A 14,374-nucleotide genomic window follows, 5' to 3' on the forward strand; every position below is an offset into this window, starting at 1 on the left:
CTGCTGGAACAGAAGAGGAGACAGGAGAAGGAGCAGCCCTGAGCTTGAAGTAGTGTGTCTTGTTGGTGTGCTTGATCCCTGTCTACCTGGTGGTATTGCTGGGGAAACTCTTGGAGGTAAGGTAGAAAAGCACACTGCTGTTGCTGAGAGGGAAAAGAGATGGTGAATGCTGCTGCTTAGAGGTGTTGTAATGAATTGTAGCTGAACAGGGCAGGTATCTGCCACTCCAGATAACAGCAGGGCTGTTAAAGGGATCGCTCTTAACTAAGTGAAGCCAGTCTTCCTCCTGCATTCTGTGACCTTCCTCTGCTTATCTGTGTACTGCTGGCCTGTGCTTCCCCACCCTGAAATCCATCACACTTACTTGCTAAGAGCCTGGGTAAGTGCTGGTTGCAGGATCAATGGAGCTCAGAAGTGGGAGTGGAGCAAATGGAGCAATTTGTGCCCCTCAGGGAGGAGCTGCTTCAAGCCCTGGCCCATTACAGCTGAGTACAGTCCTGGGACCTACAAAAAGCTAATTAATGTCAGGCTAAGGTGTAAGAAGTCTTTGTCTTTAACAGCATTAGAGGGATTGTCTGCTTGCTTAAATTCAGTTCAGTGGGTCACCTGCCTGAAACGGACTGCTGGGAGAAGCAAGGTGGGAAACAAAGATATCTGAACCCTGCTAGGGGCTAGCTGCTGCCTCCTGGCCTGTACTGCAGGTTGGCTCAGGTCTAGCGTTCTTTAGCATCTTGACTTACTAGTTGAAGCACTCTACCTATGGACAGTGTGCAAGGCTGAGCATGGGTTAGAAACCCCATGTACTGTCACTGTCTGACAGAGCAAGGCACTGTACAGCAGCACTTGGAGGCTTCTGACAAAAAGGGGGGGGGACAGTATGAAGTGGTTAAAGTGTTCTATTTCCCCTGTACCATTCATCACATAAAAAACACAGCCCTAAAGTGAAAATAAACATGGCTTTAATGAGAACTGGTTTTAACAGTTCATAGAATAACTCCAAATATCTCTTTACCTACCACTTTAAGTCAGTGCCATCAATACCAGATAAGAAGATCACAAAGTATAAACATGCATTGAAGTAGTAAGCCAGACTTCAGCTGGAGTGTTACTGCCTGTCCTCCTCCCTGCAACACCCCGTAGCAACTGCTCCAAAAGGCACAGAAGAGCTAAAGTGGTTTTTAAAAAACAACACAAAAAAAATTGTAAAATTCCCAAGCACCCAGAATCTGAAAGTAGTGCACAGTGTAACAAGGCTGGCTTAATTTGCTGCTGTTTTCTTAAAGGTGCAGAATAATTAAAAATAAAGCTGCTACTGTAAACATCTGCCCAGCCACACTAAGCAGCAGAAACTCAGCTGAGGGCCAGCAGGCATCAAGTGGGAGAGGGAAGAAGCTTGGCCCTGTGCAAGTAACTGTTCTCTGTTACAAGAATGTTTATGTGGTGCTAGGGCAACTGCAGCAGTTCCTGCAGCAACCTTATTTAAATAATAGCAGCACAAATGCAGCAAAAGGTCACCTGAATAAGGACAAAAAAACCTCTGTAGCTCTTCAGAAAGAGAACAGCCACTTCACATGCATCTTAGCCAACATGGAAAGTGTCCCTGAGGCCAGTAGTTACAGCCAAGTTGACTTCAACCAGGGAAGTTAACCTATATGCCTCTTGGGGAGGGGCATTAAAACTCTGAATGATCTTAGAGCCAGATAATAAGAGTTTGATACAGATTGTGTGTCTTAACATTCATTGTGCTGGCACAGAACCTGTTATATCTCAGTAGCAGTAGAAGATAGATTTCAATACCGATCCTGCATTAAGATTGGTCCCTGTAACAATATCAGAAGGGAAAAAGCTTTCTTCTGCAGTGGAAAACAAAGCTTTCCTTGTTGCTTGGTTACCCTAGGTTCTGTTCAGTTCTTGCAGTAATCTCAGTGCAGCGGTGTTCTTTGGTTCAGTTTTCAACAAGCTCTTGATATCGGCGATACTTGATTTGTAATCCTAGAAGGAGAATATTTTTAAGTGCATTAAAAATGCAGCCTAAGGCTGTAGAATTACCCCATAACAGAGGCAAAGGCAACACAACTAAGCCTGTGACTCCCTCTATAATTGCTAAAGCACTGGCATCAATGTAGCTGTTCTAAAACATGCTTAAACTAGGGCTGAGAAGACAATTTCATCACTCCAGTGGATTCTGAGTCCAACACCAATGCAATAGGTCATCTAGTACTACCTACAGAATCTCTTGACAGACATAAAAAAAATAAAGCTCAACACAACATGAGGCTGCTTTCACCATCTCTAGAAACACAACCTGATGCTGAGAAACTCAGGAGATCCAAACAGCACATAGTGATGCGAAAGAAAATCCCCTGAGTCCATACAGGCCTCAGCTATCTGATGGCAGATGTCTAGCTCAGAAACAAGTTCTAAAGGGATCATGCAAGAACTGTTCAAGAACAACTGACTTACCTTCAGTTCTTTAAGTGCTTGAGCACGTCTGTAGAGTGCCTTAACATTTTTAGGATCTAACCTCAGAGCTTCCGAGCAGTCCTGTACTGCTTCCTTGTATTGCTTCAGAGCCAGGTAACAGAGAGCTCTGCAATACAGATACCTGGTTAGAGACCTTTGGCTAAAGGCAGCATCTACTGCTGCAACATACATAGTAAGATCTCAGCTAAACCCAGTGCAGCACAAAGCTGGACTCTAAAACCAGTCCTTATCCCCATACATTGTCATCTTACTTCTTGAGCTCAAGTTTGTTTTACTTATAAAGAGGGAAGAAAGGAAACAGTTTTTCAGTCTGGAAAAAAAGGGAGGATTTACCTGCTCTCAAGCTAGGAACCAGCACTTCAAGGATGCAGGTTCCTACCTATACCATTCCAGAACATGCTCTGCTTGCTCAATTGCCTTATAAGTACTTTGAGTCTTTTAGTACAGCAGTCTGCAATTTGTGGTTCCTGGGGCAGCAGACAGTACTCAAAATAAGACAGTCCTGGCAGACAAGCATTAAAGGGAGAAATCCCTTAGCAGCCCTAAGCTGAGTGTCTCTAAGGGTTTTTGCAGTACCCAATCAAAACATGTTATACAAACTACAGGGAAGACTGCGCTTGGGGTGAACGTGTGAGGGTGTTTTTGTTTCATTCGTTTGTTTGGGAGCAAACACTAGACTGCTCTATCCGCAGTACCACAGCGGCTTTTATAAAGGGTCAAGAAGTACCTGGGCAAAGAGCTGAGTAGTACCTGTTGGTGTAAGTCGCGCATTCCTGGTTAAGCTTTAAACTCTCACTGTATTTCTCAACTGCTTTTTTATGGTTTCCTTTCTTTACAAGTTCATTTCCTTCTTCCTTCAGAGTTCGAGCTCTCTCCATGCCAGCAGCAGTCTGGTCTGGAAACAGGATGAAAGAATACAGAACGCTATAAAACTGTCAAGATCAGCACAGCCTCTCAGAAAGCAAATATCCCCATACCAGAAGTGAGACACAGGGACATCAAAGGATCCAGAATCAACCAAAAAGGCTGCGGCAGAACCAAGCCCAAGTTACTCCATGTCTCAGCCCCAGCTGTAGACACGCCAAGCAGGCATGGCAGCTGTCTTGTTCATCACCCTTCTGAGCTGCAGGGCTCTCATGCTCTCACCTGGTTGTCCCTGCGGTGCAGTTGCAGGAGGAGTGTTTGCCCCAGGGGCTGCGGCAGAAGGAACGCTCCATCTTGTCTGGGCAGAGATGGGGACTGTGGGGATAGGTGGGAGCTTCTGGCGCCAGTTCACGCCATCCTTCTCCAGCAAAGCTTTAGTCATCCTGGAAGAGATGGCTGGCAGTCACCCTGGCTGGTGGCTGATGGGCCACACAGTAGCCAGTAGAGTCACTTTTTAACCTGGATCATGTATTGAGGACAGCACCTCTCCACTAACCCCTTTACATGCATCTAAACTAAGTTCCTTCTATAGACAGGACATTAGAGAAAGGACCTTCTTTATGTCATCAGCATTAAAAATATCACAGGGCAAAGGCTGGGACTGTCAGTGCTCAGGCGACCAAGAGATGTGCATGTCGCTCCTCAGACTGGCAAGTGACGAAGTGGGTAGCTCCAGGAAGAGAAAAGGAGTACAGCAGCCTGTAAACCCAGTCAGCATAGGGACGCTTAAAGGACAGGGCACTAGAACTTGTAATTTATTATTTCCTTTAAACCAGGCATTGAGCAAAGCAGAACCGGTCCCAGGGAATTAACTCCCAGCCCTCAACCAGCATCCTGAAAGGAGCTAAGGGCACCAGCAGACAAAGGGAGCACGGCCAGGCCTCGTGCGAAGCATGAGAGGCCTCGGCTACTTCATTTGTGTGCGTGGGACCCAGTTTGCTCCCGCCACGGTTGCAGAAACAACGCAAAGCTGGCCGAGGCCGCTGGCCCAGCTGCCGTATCCCCAAGCCTTTGGGTATTCCCCGGGGGGAGCGTTACCTGTTGACGCCATCGTGTGCTGCCTGCACGGAGCAGTCCACCTGCAGCGCGGTCTTGTAGTCCACGTAGGCCAGCGGGTACCGCTCCAGGGCCTCGTAGGCCGCGGCCCGCCTGAGGAGGGGTTTGATCCCGAACGGGACCAGGTCGAGGGCGCTGCGACAGACGGAGAGAGGCGACAGAGGGGAGAGAGAAAAGAGAACCGCCCGCGGCGGCGTGAGCCCGGGCCGCTTCGCGGGGAGGGGAGGGGGGGGGGGCGGCTGGTGCCCTCTCCCGGCCCCACCTCGCCTCCCGCCCTAACCTAACGGTGGGGAACGCGAGGGAGCGAGCCCGCCGGGTCCCCCCGGCCCCGCTCACCCGGTGCAATCGGCGACGCAGAGGCGGCAGGCGCCCTCCTTGAGGTGGCAGGCGGCGCGGTTGGCGAGCAGCACGCTCCGCTCCTCGGCGGCGGGATCCCCTGCCGGGACACAAGTGGGAGCGGGGCTCAGCCAGGGCCGGCCCGCCCGGCCCAGCCCGGCCCGGGACACGCCGTACCTGCGGCCTCCAGCAGCGCCAGGGCACGAGTGTAGAGCGCGGCGGCCGGCCCGTACTGCCCGCGGCGGAACTCCTCGTTCCCGGCCCGGCGCAGCGCGCTGGGGCAGGCGGCGGCCATGGCGCTGCCGGCCGGCCCGGGGAGGCCGCGCCCCTCCCGCCGGTGGGCGGGGCCCGCCCAGGCCACGCCCAGGCCACGCCCCCTCTGCCGGGCGCTCCCCGCTGGCTTCCGGCGGCGGGCGGAAGCGGCGGCGCGGGGCTGTCATGGAGGAGTGAGGGAGCGACCGGCCGCCGCCGCCCCGAGCGCCATGGAGACGGTGCAGCTGCGGCACCCGCGCCGGTGAGCCGCGGGCGGGGGTGTATCCGTGCGGGGCGTGTGGATGCTGCGGCCCGGCCGGCCCCTGGGGGCTTTCTGGGGGGTGGCGGGCGCGCCCCGGGCCTGAGGGGTGTCGGCGAGGGGCCCGGCGCCGGCGGGAGCGGGCTGGCCAAGCCGCGCCGGACTCCTGCCCCTTCGCCGCTCCGAGCCGGCGGACAGCGGCGGGAGGAGTGCCGGGGCCGCGGGGCCGGTGGTGTTAATCGCTCCGCAGCGGGACGAACTGGGCAGCGCCGGCGGGTCCGTGCTGTGACAGCACCGAGCTCAGGGGGTGGAAAAGTGGCTTAAACCGAAATATCGGAGCCTGCGGAGGCTCACACCGGTTAACGTGGCCGTACCGAGGGGGTGCTGGCCCGTGCCGTGACAGAGCTCCCGGTAACTTACTCTTTCCTCTCGTCCCGCTTTGGGCGGGTTTTTCGCAGGTTTGTGAACCCGGGGCCGGCCCCGCCTCGGCACAACCCGCGGGCGCTCCCGCCGCCCCGCGCTGGGCCCGGCCGCGGCGGCGAGGTGCGAGCCCGGTTCATCGAGGGGCTTCGGGGCGAGCTGCGAGCGGAGCCGTGAGCCACCGGCCCCGAGGGGCGGGCTGCAGCCGGGCAGCCTGCGGGGAGGCGCCGGCAGACCCGCGGCGGCCTGTCAGGGTGTTATCGGGGGTGGGCAGCCGGCTCCCGGGGAGCGCCTTCGGCAGCGAACAAAGGAAGCTGCTGGCTCTGGTCTTCAGTGACATCGCCTTTTTTTGTTAAATAAACCAGCAATGCAGCTTCTATTAAAAAAGAAAAGTCTATTTTTATAGTCTAATTGCTTGTGCCAGTATTTAACTGGAAGGTGATTGAGATTAGATCTGAGTAACAACCTGGGTGAGATTGTTTTTGTGTTGCTGTGATATCCGTGTTGTACAAACACACAGTGAAAATGCATCTTTGACAGCAGCGAGTGCGCTGGGCGAACTGGGCAGTGCAAAGTAATTGTACTCTTGGATTATAGCAGAAATGTGGTAGTTCGATGTAAACACAGTAGTTGTCTGGTTGTTATGTTTGGGTGTGTGAAAAGCCTTTTTTTTTTTTTAAATAAAATTTAGGCCTCAACTTCAGCAAGAAGGATCTGCCTCTTGCATCGCCACTTTTTAGGGTCCTTGGAAAGGGTGGCTTGTCTGGTCACTGATATTTTTTTTTTTTTTTCCTCTTTTCTGCTCTTCCCACACCCTCCTCCCTCCTCATTTTTACAAGGACAAGTATCACTCTGTTGGTTAATGCTTATCTTTGCAGGGAAGCTAGTGACTACTTTCAGTATTTCACCACTTCCTGAGTCTGCTTTTTTATAATGTTTCCTTTGCTTCAGGAAGCCATTGTATGTACTCCATGCATGAGCTGCTCCTCCTGTATGGCTTTTGTGCATAAACATAATAGCCAAGGATCAGTGAGTGGTTTCTCACTCTGTTTCTGATGAAACTGGGGAAAAAAAATTACATATTTAGTATCAAAACTAGCATGCCAGTGGCTGGAGTCATGATCTTTAACAGCAGCAGTAAGAGCTTTCAGTAGTAATTTGCTGCTGCAGGTGACCGCGCATGTTTCATTTTAAACACTGCTTGCTGTGAGACCAGTAAGTTCTGAAAACTCCGAGACTAGTAAGTTTCTGTGTTTCAAAAACTTGTATGAGCTGGTTTGGGGAGTTTGGAGGGTTTTTTGTTTGGGTGGTTTTTGTGGGTTTTTTGTTGTTGTTGTTTCAGATTTTTTTTTACTTCATGTGAAAATGAAAGAGCACTTGTTTGTGGGCTATTAGATATTGTTTGCTCAACAGTAAAATACTGTGTTTTCAGAACTGGTTATTTATGTAGTCCTTAGCTATTTAAGGAGGTTTCTTGGTACTGCTGTGGTAGAGGTGGACTGAAAGAAACGCAGTTGATCTTGTTGCATTGTGTGCAGAATCTCCCTGAAAGTTGTACTAGGGTTGAGGGGGGCAAAGTGAAGGATCACAGTGCATAGCATATTTTTTTTTCCTAGGAAGTATTTCAGCTGACTCTTATTAGCAATGCATTTAAGAGGGTTGGACTCCTAAAAGAGTCAGATACCAGTTTCCTCCCCCCCAATAGAATTTTTCTAGTATATGTCCAGGCCTGCAAAGTCAAGATCTGAACTTCTGATGTTAAAAATGTACAAGTGAGATCAGTATTGCCTCCTTCCTCCCAACAAATGTATTCCACATATACTCTAAGACGTCAGGGAAGATGGTACTCCTTTTTGCATGGCCTTAGTACATATCCTACCATACAAGGCATTGAACTTCAGCAGATATGTTCGATAGCTGCAAGACTCTGCAGTCCTGTGTTGGGATTTGACCACCTACGTATAGATCCTGAGATGTGTTTCCACCAAGAGGAACTGCAGATTTGTGTGCCTGATCAAATTCTGTTATTCCCAGTCCTCTTTTGCTATTGGATTCTAATAATATTTGGTTTCCTGGTCAGGTGAAATAAACTTATTTCATAACCAATTTACTTCATGCTAAGCCTTGCGTACATTTAAGCGATGCTATTTATTCTTCTGTTTCAACAAAGCCCAAACTGCCGTGAAATTAAATGTAATAACTTCTCTATTCTTACATGTACAGGCAGCTGAAGAAGTTAGATGAAGACAGTTTAACCAAACAACCTGAAGAAGTATTTGATGTATTGGAGAAGCTTGGAGAAGGGTATGTGTTCTATTCCAGTGTGCCCAATGTACGTTTCTCTAAGGACAAATCTATGTAATGGGTGTGTGTTCGGTGGTCTCTGATTTTTCACTTTTGCCCTATTACTGCAAAGGTGTGTACTAATATAGTGCCGGTGTTTCGTTAGTAACAGAAAAAAGAATTTGTTTCTCAAGAGTACGTTATCTTAATCCAAACAGTAGCATATGATGTGGCAGGAGGGAGTTAAAACATTATTGAAAAATCCCAATCTGGAGTTGATAGGGCTCTGTGAGAACTCGAGAGGTTTGTGTGGTGGAAATGAGCTTCTGTTGCATTGTGCCACTTGGTAAGGCAGAACAGCATGGGAGTGCTCGGTGAGTGACATGTTTGCCTTCTTCATTTGAAGAAACTGAGTTGGAAATCTGCCTGGCTGCTGTAAGTAAAGAAGCTGGAAATAAGACAGATAATATCTGACAAGAACAAGCAAACCTCTCTGACCAGAGCTGTAGTTCTTACTGATGCTCAGCTGGTACTGTATGCTGGAAAAAAGAGAGAATTGTATTTGCTGGATTTGTGTAAAAGGCCATTCCAAAGCTACGGGCAGCGTAATGATGGTTGGCTCCCTTCTGACCCCCTCAGTGTGCTGTGACTTATTTATTATAGTGTTTAGAAACTAGTGGACTGATTGTTTACATTAAAATGCAAAATATTTTTAGCAGGAGGATAGCTTTTTTTTTTTACCTGATGGCTGCAGTTGCAAAAAGCAAAACCGTAACACTTGCATTTTTAAAATGTTATTGTATTCAGTGTTTCTTTAATATTTTGTTTCGTAGCTCCTATGGCAGTGTGTTCAAAGCCATTCATAAAGAAACGGGTCAAGTTGTTGCAATTAAACAAGTTCCTGTGGAATCTGACCTGCAAGAGATTATAAAGGAAATATCCATAATGCAGCAATGTGACAGGTAAACATACACTGCAAAACCCATGACTTTTCTTTGCATACCGATAATGTCTATGATCTGGCATTTAATCAAATAAAAGCCATGATGTTGCCTTAAATGTTTTTTAAAAGGCTGGACTTGTACGATCAAGTTACCTCGTATCAGCTGAGTCATGTTAACTGACCATTTGGGTAGTGTTAATCCAGGCAAAGGTAAGACAACAACAATTTAGCTTGCAACAAGAGAGCATTAAGCTAAGTTGAATAACCGTGCACTTGCTGGCAGCAAAGAGCCGAGCGTGTGAGCAGTTACTGCGGTTCTCCCCGTGCGCCGTCACTTGTTGAGCAGTGACAACTTGATTGTGTGCTAGAACAGCAGTTCCTATCCCCAAAGGGGTAATGACTTCCAAGCAAGTTTTGGTTTGGACATAGAAAACGGTTAGAAGAGGGGTTTTTGTTTGTTTTTAGAGGGCACCCATGGATGAGAGCACTAATGCATGACTGCTCTTGCATGTGCGTAACCTACATGCTGTCATCTGCTTGGGTGGCAGAACCGTCCTTCCCTGCCCTTTTCTGCCTGTGCAGGTTCTAGTGCGGTACAAGCTGTCTGCTGATCTGAGCATCCCCAGAATAACTTGCTGGCAGCTCTGCGGGCACAGGGTTGGCTCTCTGGGTTGTCTTTGCATGTTTCTTATGGGAAAAGGTGGTGTAATACCTTAGGTAATGAAGAGCTCATGGGCGCAGAAGACCTCCTCTCCAAGTGTGTCCTAGGCTGAAAGTTTAAAATACACTAATTTCTTCTGGTATTATGAACTTAGCCTTAAGAAATACTGCTTTGATGGACTTCAGGTGTGGAAAACTATTTAAAATAAATGACAATAGCAGTATTAAACTGTGGTCCCAGTCACTAGCTCTATTGCACTTCACTCTCACTCTTTAAATGAAGGTGACTGATGGCAGATAACAAAATGTAACTTGGAAAGAATTTATTCCTGAAAAATCTTACTGTGTAGCTTGGAAAGCATTACTAGGTGTCCCTTTCTTAAAATATTAACACTGTAAGGCCTAAAATGAGACCTTACAGTTATGAACAGCAGAGGGAGTGAATCGCTGGAGCATCACATTTTCTGTGCAAGCATTAAGGGACACTGCACAGTGTGACTGACTTGATAGTTTTACAGTTTTTCATTAGAAAATACTCAGCAGAGAATAGATGAAGTGCATTTTTGTTCCTTAGCTCCATTCCCACAAAATCAGGAACAGTCTTTCTGTTAGTTTTCTGCTTTACCTTTTCCAGAGGACAGATGGTTATTGTGACCAATATACTTTACTAGGTTGTTTGCTTTCTGGGCAGCCAGATAGCTGACTGTGAGAGACAGTCTTAGGTTGTACTGGTTTCCTAAAATACATCCTGGACTAAATTGTAGAAACAGGTATGTGCATGTGTTAGTGGGGGAACATTCCTCTTAATGAACATGATAGCTGTTTTCCAGCAAACTTTGGACCTTATTTGATGTTTGCATTTGGTTGCAGATGCTCTGCAGCAGCTTTACCAGGGACTGCCGTGGTCTGTTTCTCATTCCCTTGTCCTGCCTTCTTGCTTGCCACAGCACTGACCTTGTTGTAATCTGGTTCAGGGAGCTAAACCAGATTGAAGGCTAAGCACTCCTTATTTCTGTAGGATTTATTTTCAGATGGTTTAGCTCCCTGACCTGACTTACTGGCCGGTCAGATGAGCACCGCTGTGGGGAAGCGGCTTGGCAGGACAGCAGTAGCCCTATGCAAGTTCAGACTGGTTTGGAATGCTTTTCATCAGGGTTTTTTCAGTGGCACTTCAACTCTGAATTTCCAAAACTTATTTAGGGACTCCGCAGTGTACTTTGCTTATTCAGTTATGCTGGTTGCTAGTATTTGACCCTTTGTTTTCTTCTCCTTTTTTCATATTTCATAGTCCTCATGTGGTGAAATATTACGGCAGCTATTTTAAGAACACAGACCTGTGGATAGTCATGGAATACTGCGGCGCTGGATCGGTGTCTGATATTATTCGATTACGAAATAAAACTGTACGTCCTTTCTCCTTTGAATGTCTGAATGGGAAATATGGGTGTCCAGCTGCTCAAGGAAGCTGAGTAGTTTGGGCATAATTCTCATGGTGTTCAACGCCTGACACAACCATTGGCCATGACTTGAGATGCAGCTCCTTTGTTCCTCTGAAACTTAGAAAACCAAAACTCGATCAGTGTAATCAGCTATCTGGATAATGTAATCAGTGGAGCAGATCTTGGTTTGTTGGCTTTTCTGGAAACCCAGACTGATTCTGAATAACAGACTACTTTGCCTTACTTTGGTTATTGCAGGATAAGAATTACTAGTTGAGAAAGGATTTTGGTATGTAAAATATGGTACGTGTGTATATGTATGCTGGTTGTAATCTATTTCTACTACATAGTGCTGTAAGTTGCTAATTAATTTCCCATTAGTATTGTAATTTTTAGTGAAGGTAATTAAATGGCAATTAGAGAATCTCAGGAAAATGGACTGAAACACAATAGTGTTATATCTTAGCAACCGATGGGTTGACAGTAACTCTTCTCTTCTTTAGCTCACAGAAGAGGAAATTGCTACAATAGTGCAATCAACACTGAAAGGACTAGAGTACCTGCATTTTATGAGGAAAATACACAGGGACATCAAAGCTGGAAATATATTGCTGAATACAGAGGGACATGCTAAACTTGCAGACTTTGGAGTAGCAGGACAGCTTACAGTAAGTAAAACCAAGATGGTTGTATATGCTTCAGTTTACCTGCATGTCACGTGCTTGTGGAGACTCTGAAAAATTGTTCTACACTGTTCTAGCACTTTGCATCAACATAATGAGATACTAAACCAGCAACGCATTAGAGCAGAGCTTCCTCTGTGGAAGCTGCTATAACTAAATAACGGTTTGCAATAGCATTTGCTGTTTTCTTCAGGATATTTGTAACTTCTGTAAGCCCATTTCAATTCCTCTTTGCAGCCCTCGTATCCCAGTTTTGTTGGATCTAATAATGTGCATGCAAGTGGAAGATAATTTGGGTGATAATTCACTAATGAGTGTTTGTGGCTAATACAGTTGCCGTTGTCTGGATTTTTATCCTGCTTTTCTTCTCAGGACACCATGGCAAAGCGGAACACAGTTATAGGGACCCCATTCTGGATGGCTCCAGAAGTGATTCAAGAAATTGGGTATAATTGTGTTGCAGACATCTGGTCTCTGGGAATCACTGCAATAGAAATGGCTGAAGGCAAACCACCTTATGCAGATATTCATCCTATGAGGGTAAGGACTGGCCTTTTAGAATGTATTGCTGTATGGGAAGGACATGCTATTATAGCTGTCTGCATAACATATCAACATGCTATCTTGCTTTTAATTTAGAGTAAAGATTTGTTTTCTGTCAGTTCTTTGTACTGTTGATTAAATAAAAAACAGGTCTTTGAGAAAGAATCTGTGTGGGAAGGAAAATCACGATTCTCTTAAGACATAGCTGAAGCTCCCTGTGTCAGGTGTGAAGAAACATATTTTCAGCTGTATTATCCAAAGGATTTTTTTTTTTATGCAAGCTCAAATTTTTAAGACTTAAAACCGGCAGATTCACACCTTTTGGGGCACATAATGGCTCAGACAGAAGTGTAAGTACCTAGTGAGAAAAGTCAGATTTCTTGCTACTTGATCCCTCTGAGCAAATTTGTGTATAATATCGACACAAGCCCTTCAGAAGCAGCAAACTTGAAATATCTATCGTTCTTTAGTACCAATGTATGTCTGTGTGTATTTATGGTGTATTTATGTCGGAAAGCTTTAAACTTTGTTTGGAAATCTGGAATATTCCTTCTGCTTTCAGGCAATTTTCATGATTCCTACCAATCCACCTCCAACATTCCGGAAACCAGAGCTCTGGTCAGACAATTTTACGGACTTTGTAAAACAGTGTCTTGTTAAGAGCCCGGAGCAGCGTGCCACTGCAACACAGCTTCTGCAGGTCTGCCCTTTCTTACAAGAACGTAAGCTCTAGAGAAGGCTTGCTAGGTTAGACAGTGCTATGTGTCTGTTGGTTTCATTTTAGTTGCTCCTACTCACTACAGATTTTAATAGTTCATTTAAAAAATCTTACACTCCACTTCAGCTTTTTAGTTCTTCTCTAAGAACCAGTCTAACTTCCTTTCTTTGTCTTCTCTGGGTTGTTTTTTTGTTTGTTTGGCTTTTGGAAGGGATTTTGTTTTGGTTTTACTTTCAAATTCTCACCAGCACTTCCAAGAAAAAACTGCCTCTTAAAACATTAAAAAGGGGAGGCTAAATGCAAGTGACTGCTCAGAATGGTGTGGGCATGGTGTTGATCTGTGCAATTGGTTCTTGACAGCTAAGCTGCTGAGGAAAGAAGTAGAGTTGTAGGAGGGGAATGAGCCCAAGGTCTCACAGCAGTAGTGCCTTTGCAACATGATCTTGTTTGGAGGGTGGGACGTCTCCCTCCTGTGCCAAACAGAAGTATTGGATTTTTATTTTAGTAATGTATTGAGTTAAACCTTAGTTTTGATTGAAAGTAGGCCATAGTAACAGTGGTTTACTGATGTGTCTTGGTTCAGATGCAGTGCTTATTTGTTTTTAAATACTTCTTAGCATCCGTTTGTTAAAAGTGCCAAAGGAGTGTCAATTCTGCGAGACTTGATTAATGAAGCAATGGATATCAAGCTGAAACGTCAAGAGGCGCAACAGCGTGAAGTAGATCAAGATGATGAAGAGAATTCAGTGAGTATTTAATAGCAACAACGTACAAAGTCTAAACCCTTGCTCCTTTCATAAGGCTTAGCTGCTTTGTTTTTGGGGGTTTTTTTTTGTCCAATTGCCTGTGGATTTTACTTAGTTCTCAAGTTTTCTACTTTATGACTGCTTAACCTGATGCTTGGTCCCTCCTCAATCTTTGTATTTGAGTGGGATAGTGCTGTGGTTTAACCTGGCAGGCAGCTAAGCACCACACAGCTGCTTGCTCACTCACTGCCCGCCCCTTAGTGGAATGGGGGAGAGAATTGGCAAAAAAAAAGTAAAATGCATGGGTTGAGATAAAGACAGTTTAATAGGACAGAAAAGGAGTGGAAAATAATAATGACAAAAGAATTAGAATGTACAAAACAAGGGATGCACAGTGTAATTGGTCACCACCAACCTACTGATGCCCAGCCAGTTCCAGAGCAGCGCCCCCCAGCCAGCTTTCCCCCTAGATGATACACTGAGCATGATGTCATATGGTATGGCATGGCCCTCTGGCCACTTGGGGTCAGCTCTCCTGGCTGTGTCCCCTCCCAGCTTCTTGTGCCCCCCAGCCTACATGCTGGTGGGGTGAGAAGCTGCAAAGTCCTTGGCTTAGTGTAAACACTGC

The 14,374-nt window shown here is 46.4% G+C and overlaps 2 protein-coding genes across 3 annotated transcripts in view; one reads left to right on the forward strand and one right to left on the reverse strand.

Moving 5' to 3' along the window:
* Nucleotides 1-937: 937 nt before the first annotated feature.
* Nucleotides 938-5,113, reverse strand: TOMM34 (translocase of outer mitochondrial membrane 34). The gene is made up of 7 exons (XM_074843349.1): nucleotides 4,978-5,113; nucleotides 4,801-4,900; nucleotides 4,447-4,599; nucleotides 3,631-3,791; nucleotides 3,235-3,379; nucleotides 2,464-2,590; nucleotides 938-1,992 (listed from the first exon to the last, which is right to left on the reverse strand). Exons 1-7 carry the CDS (start codon nucleotides 5,093-5,095, stop codon nucleotides 1,894-1,896), a joined length of 903 nt encoding a protein of 300 aa, XP_074699450.1. The 5' UTR covers nucleotides 5,096-5,113; the 3' UTR covers nucleotides 938-1,893.
* Nucleotides 5,114-5,212: 99 nt separating this feature from the next.
* Nucleotides 5,213-14,374, forward strand: part of STK4 (serine/threonine kinase 4) — a 47,868-nt gene continuing 38,706 nt past the window's right edge. For both annotated transcript variants that reach the window (XM_074843002.1, XM_074843003.1), the window contains exons 1-8: nucleotides 5,213-5,314; nucleotides 7,955-8,035; nucleotides 8,848-8,976; nucleotides 10,906-11,020; nucleotides 11,560-11,724; nucleotides 12,112-12,279; nucleotides 12,845-12,982; nucleotides 13,618-13,746. In XM_074843002.1, the coding sequence (XP_074699103.1) occupies nucleotides 5,283-5,314; nucleotides 7,955-8,035; nucleotides 8,848-8,976; nucleotides 10,906-11,020; nucleotides 11,560-11,724; nucleotides 12,112-12,279; nucleotides 12,845-12,982; nucleotides 13,618-13,746 (957 nt within the window). In that variant the 5' untranslated portion in view covers nucleotides 5,213-5,282. The remainder of the gene's footprint in view (nucleotides 5,315-7,954; nucleotides 8,036-8,847; nucleotides 8,977-10,905; nucleotides 11,021-11,559; nucleotides 11,725-12,111; nucleotides 12,280-12,844; nucleotides 12,983-13,617; nucleotides 13,747-14,374) is intronic.

This window comes from Strix aluco, chromosome 17 (assembly GCF_031877795.1).
Source record: "Strix aluco isolate bStrAlu1 chromosome 17, bStrAlu1.hap1, whole genome shotgun sequence".
Taxonomy (NCBI): Eukaryota; Metazoa; Chordata; class Aves; order Strigiformes; family Strigidae; genus Strix; species Strix aluco.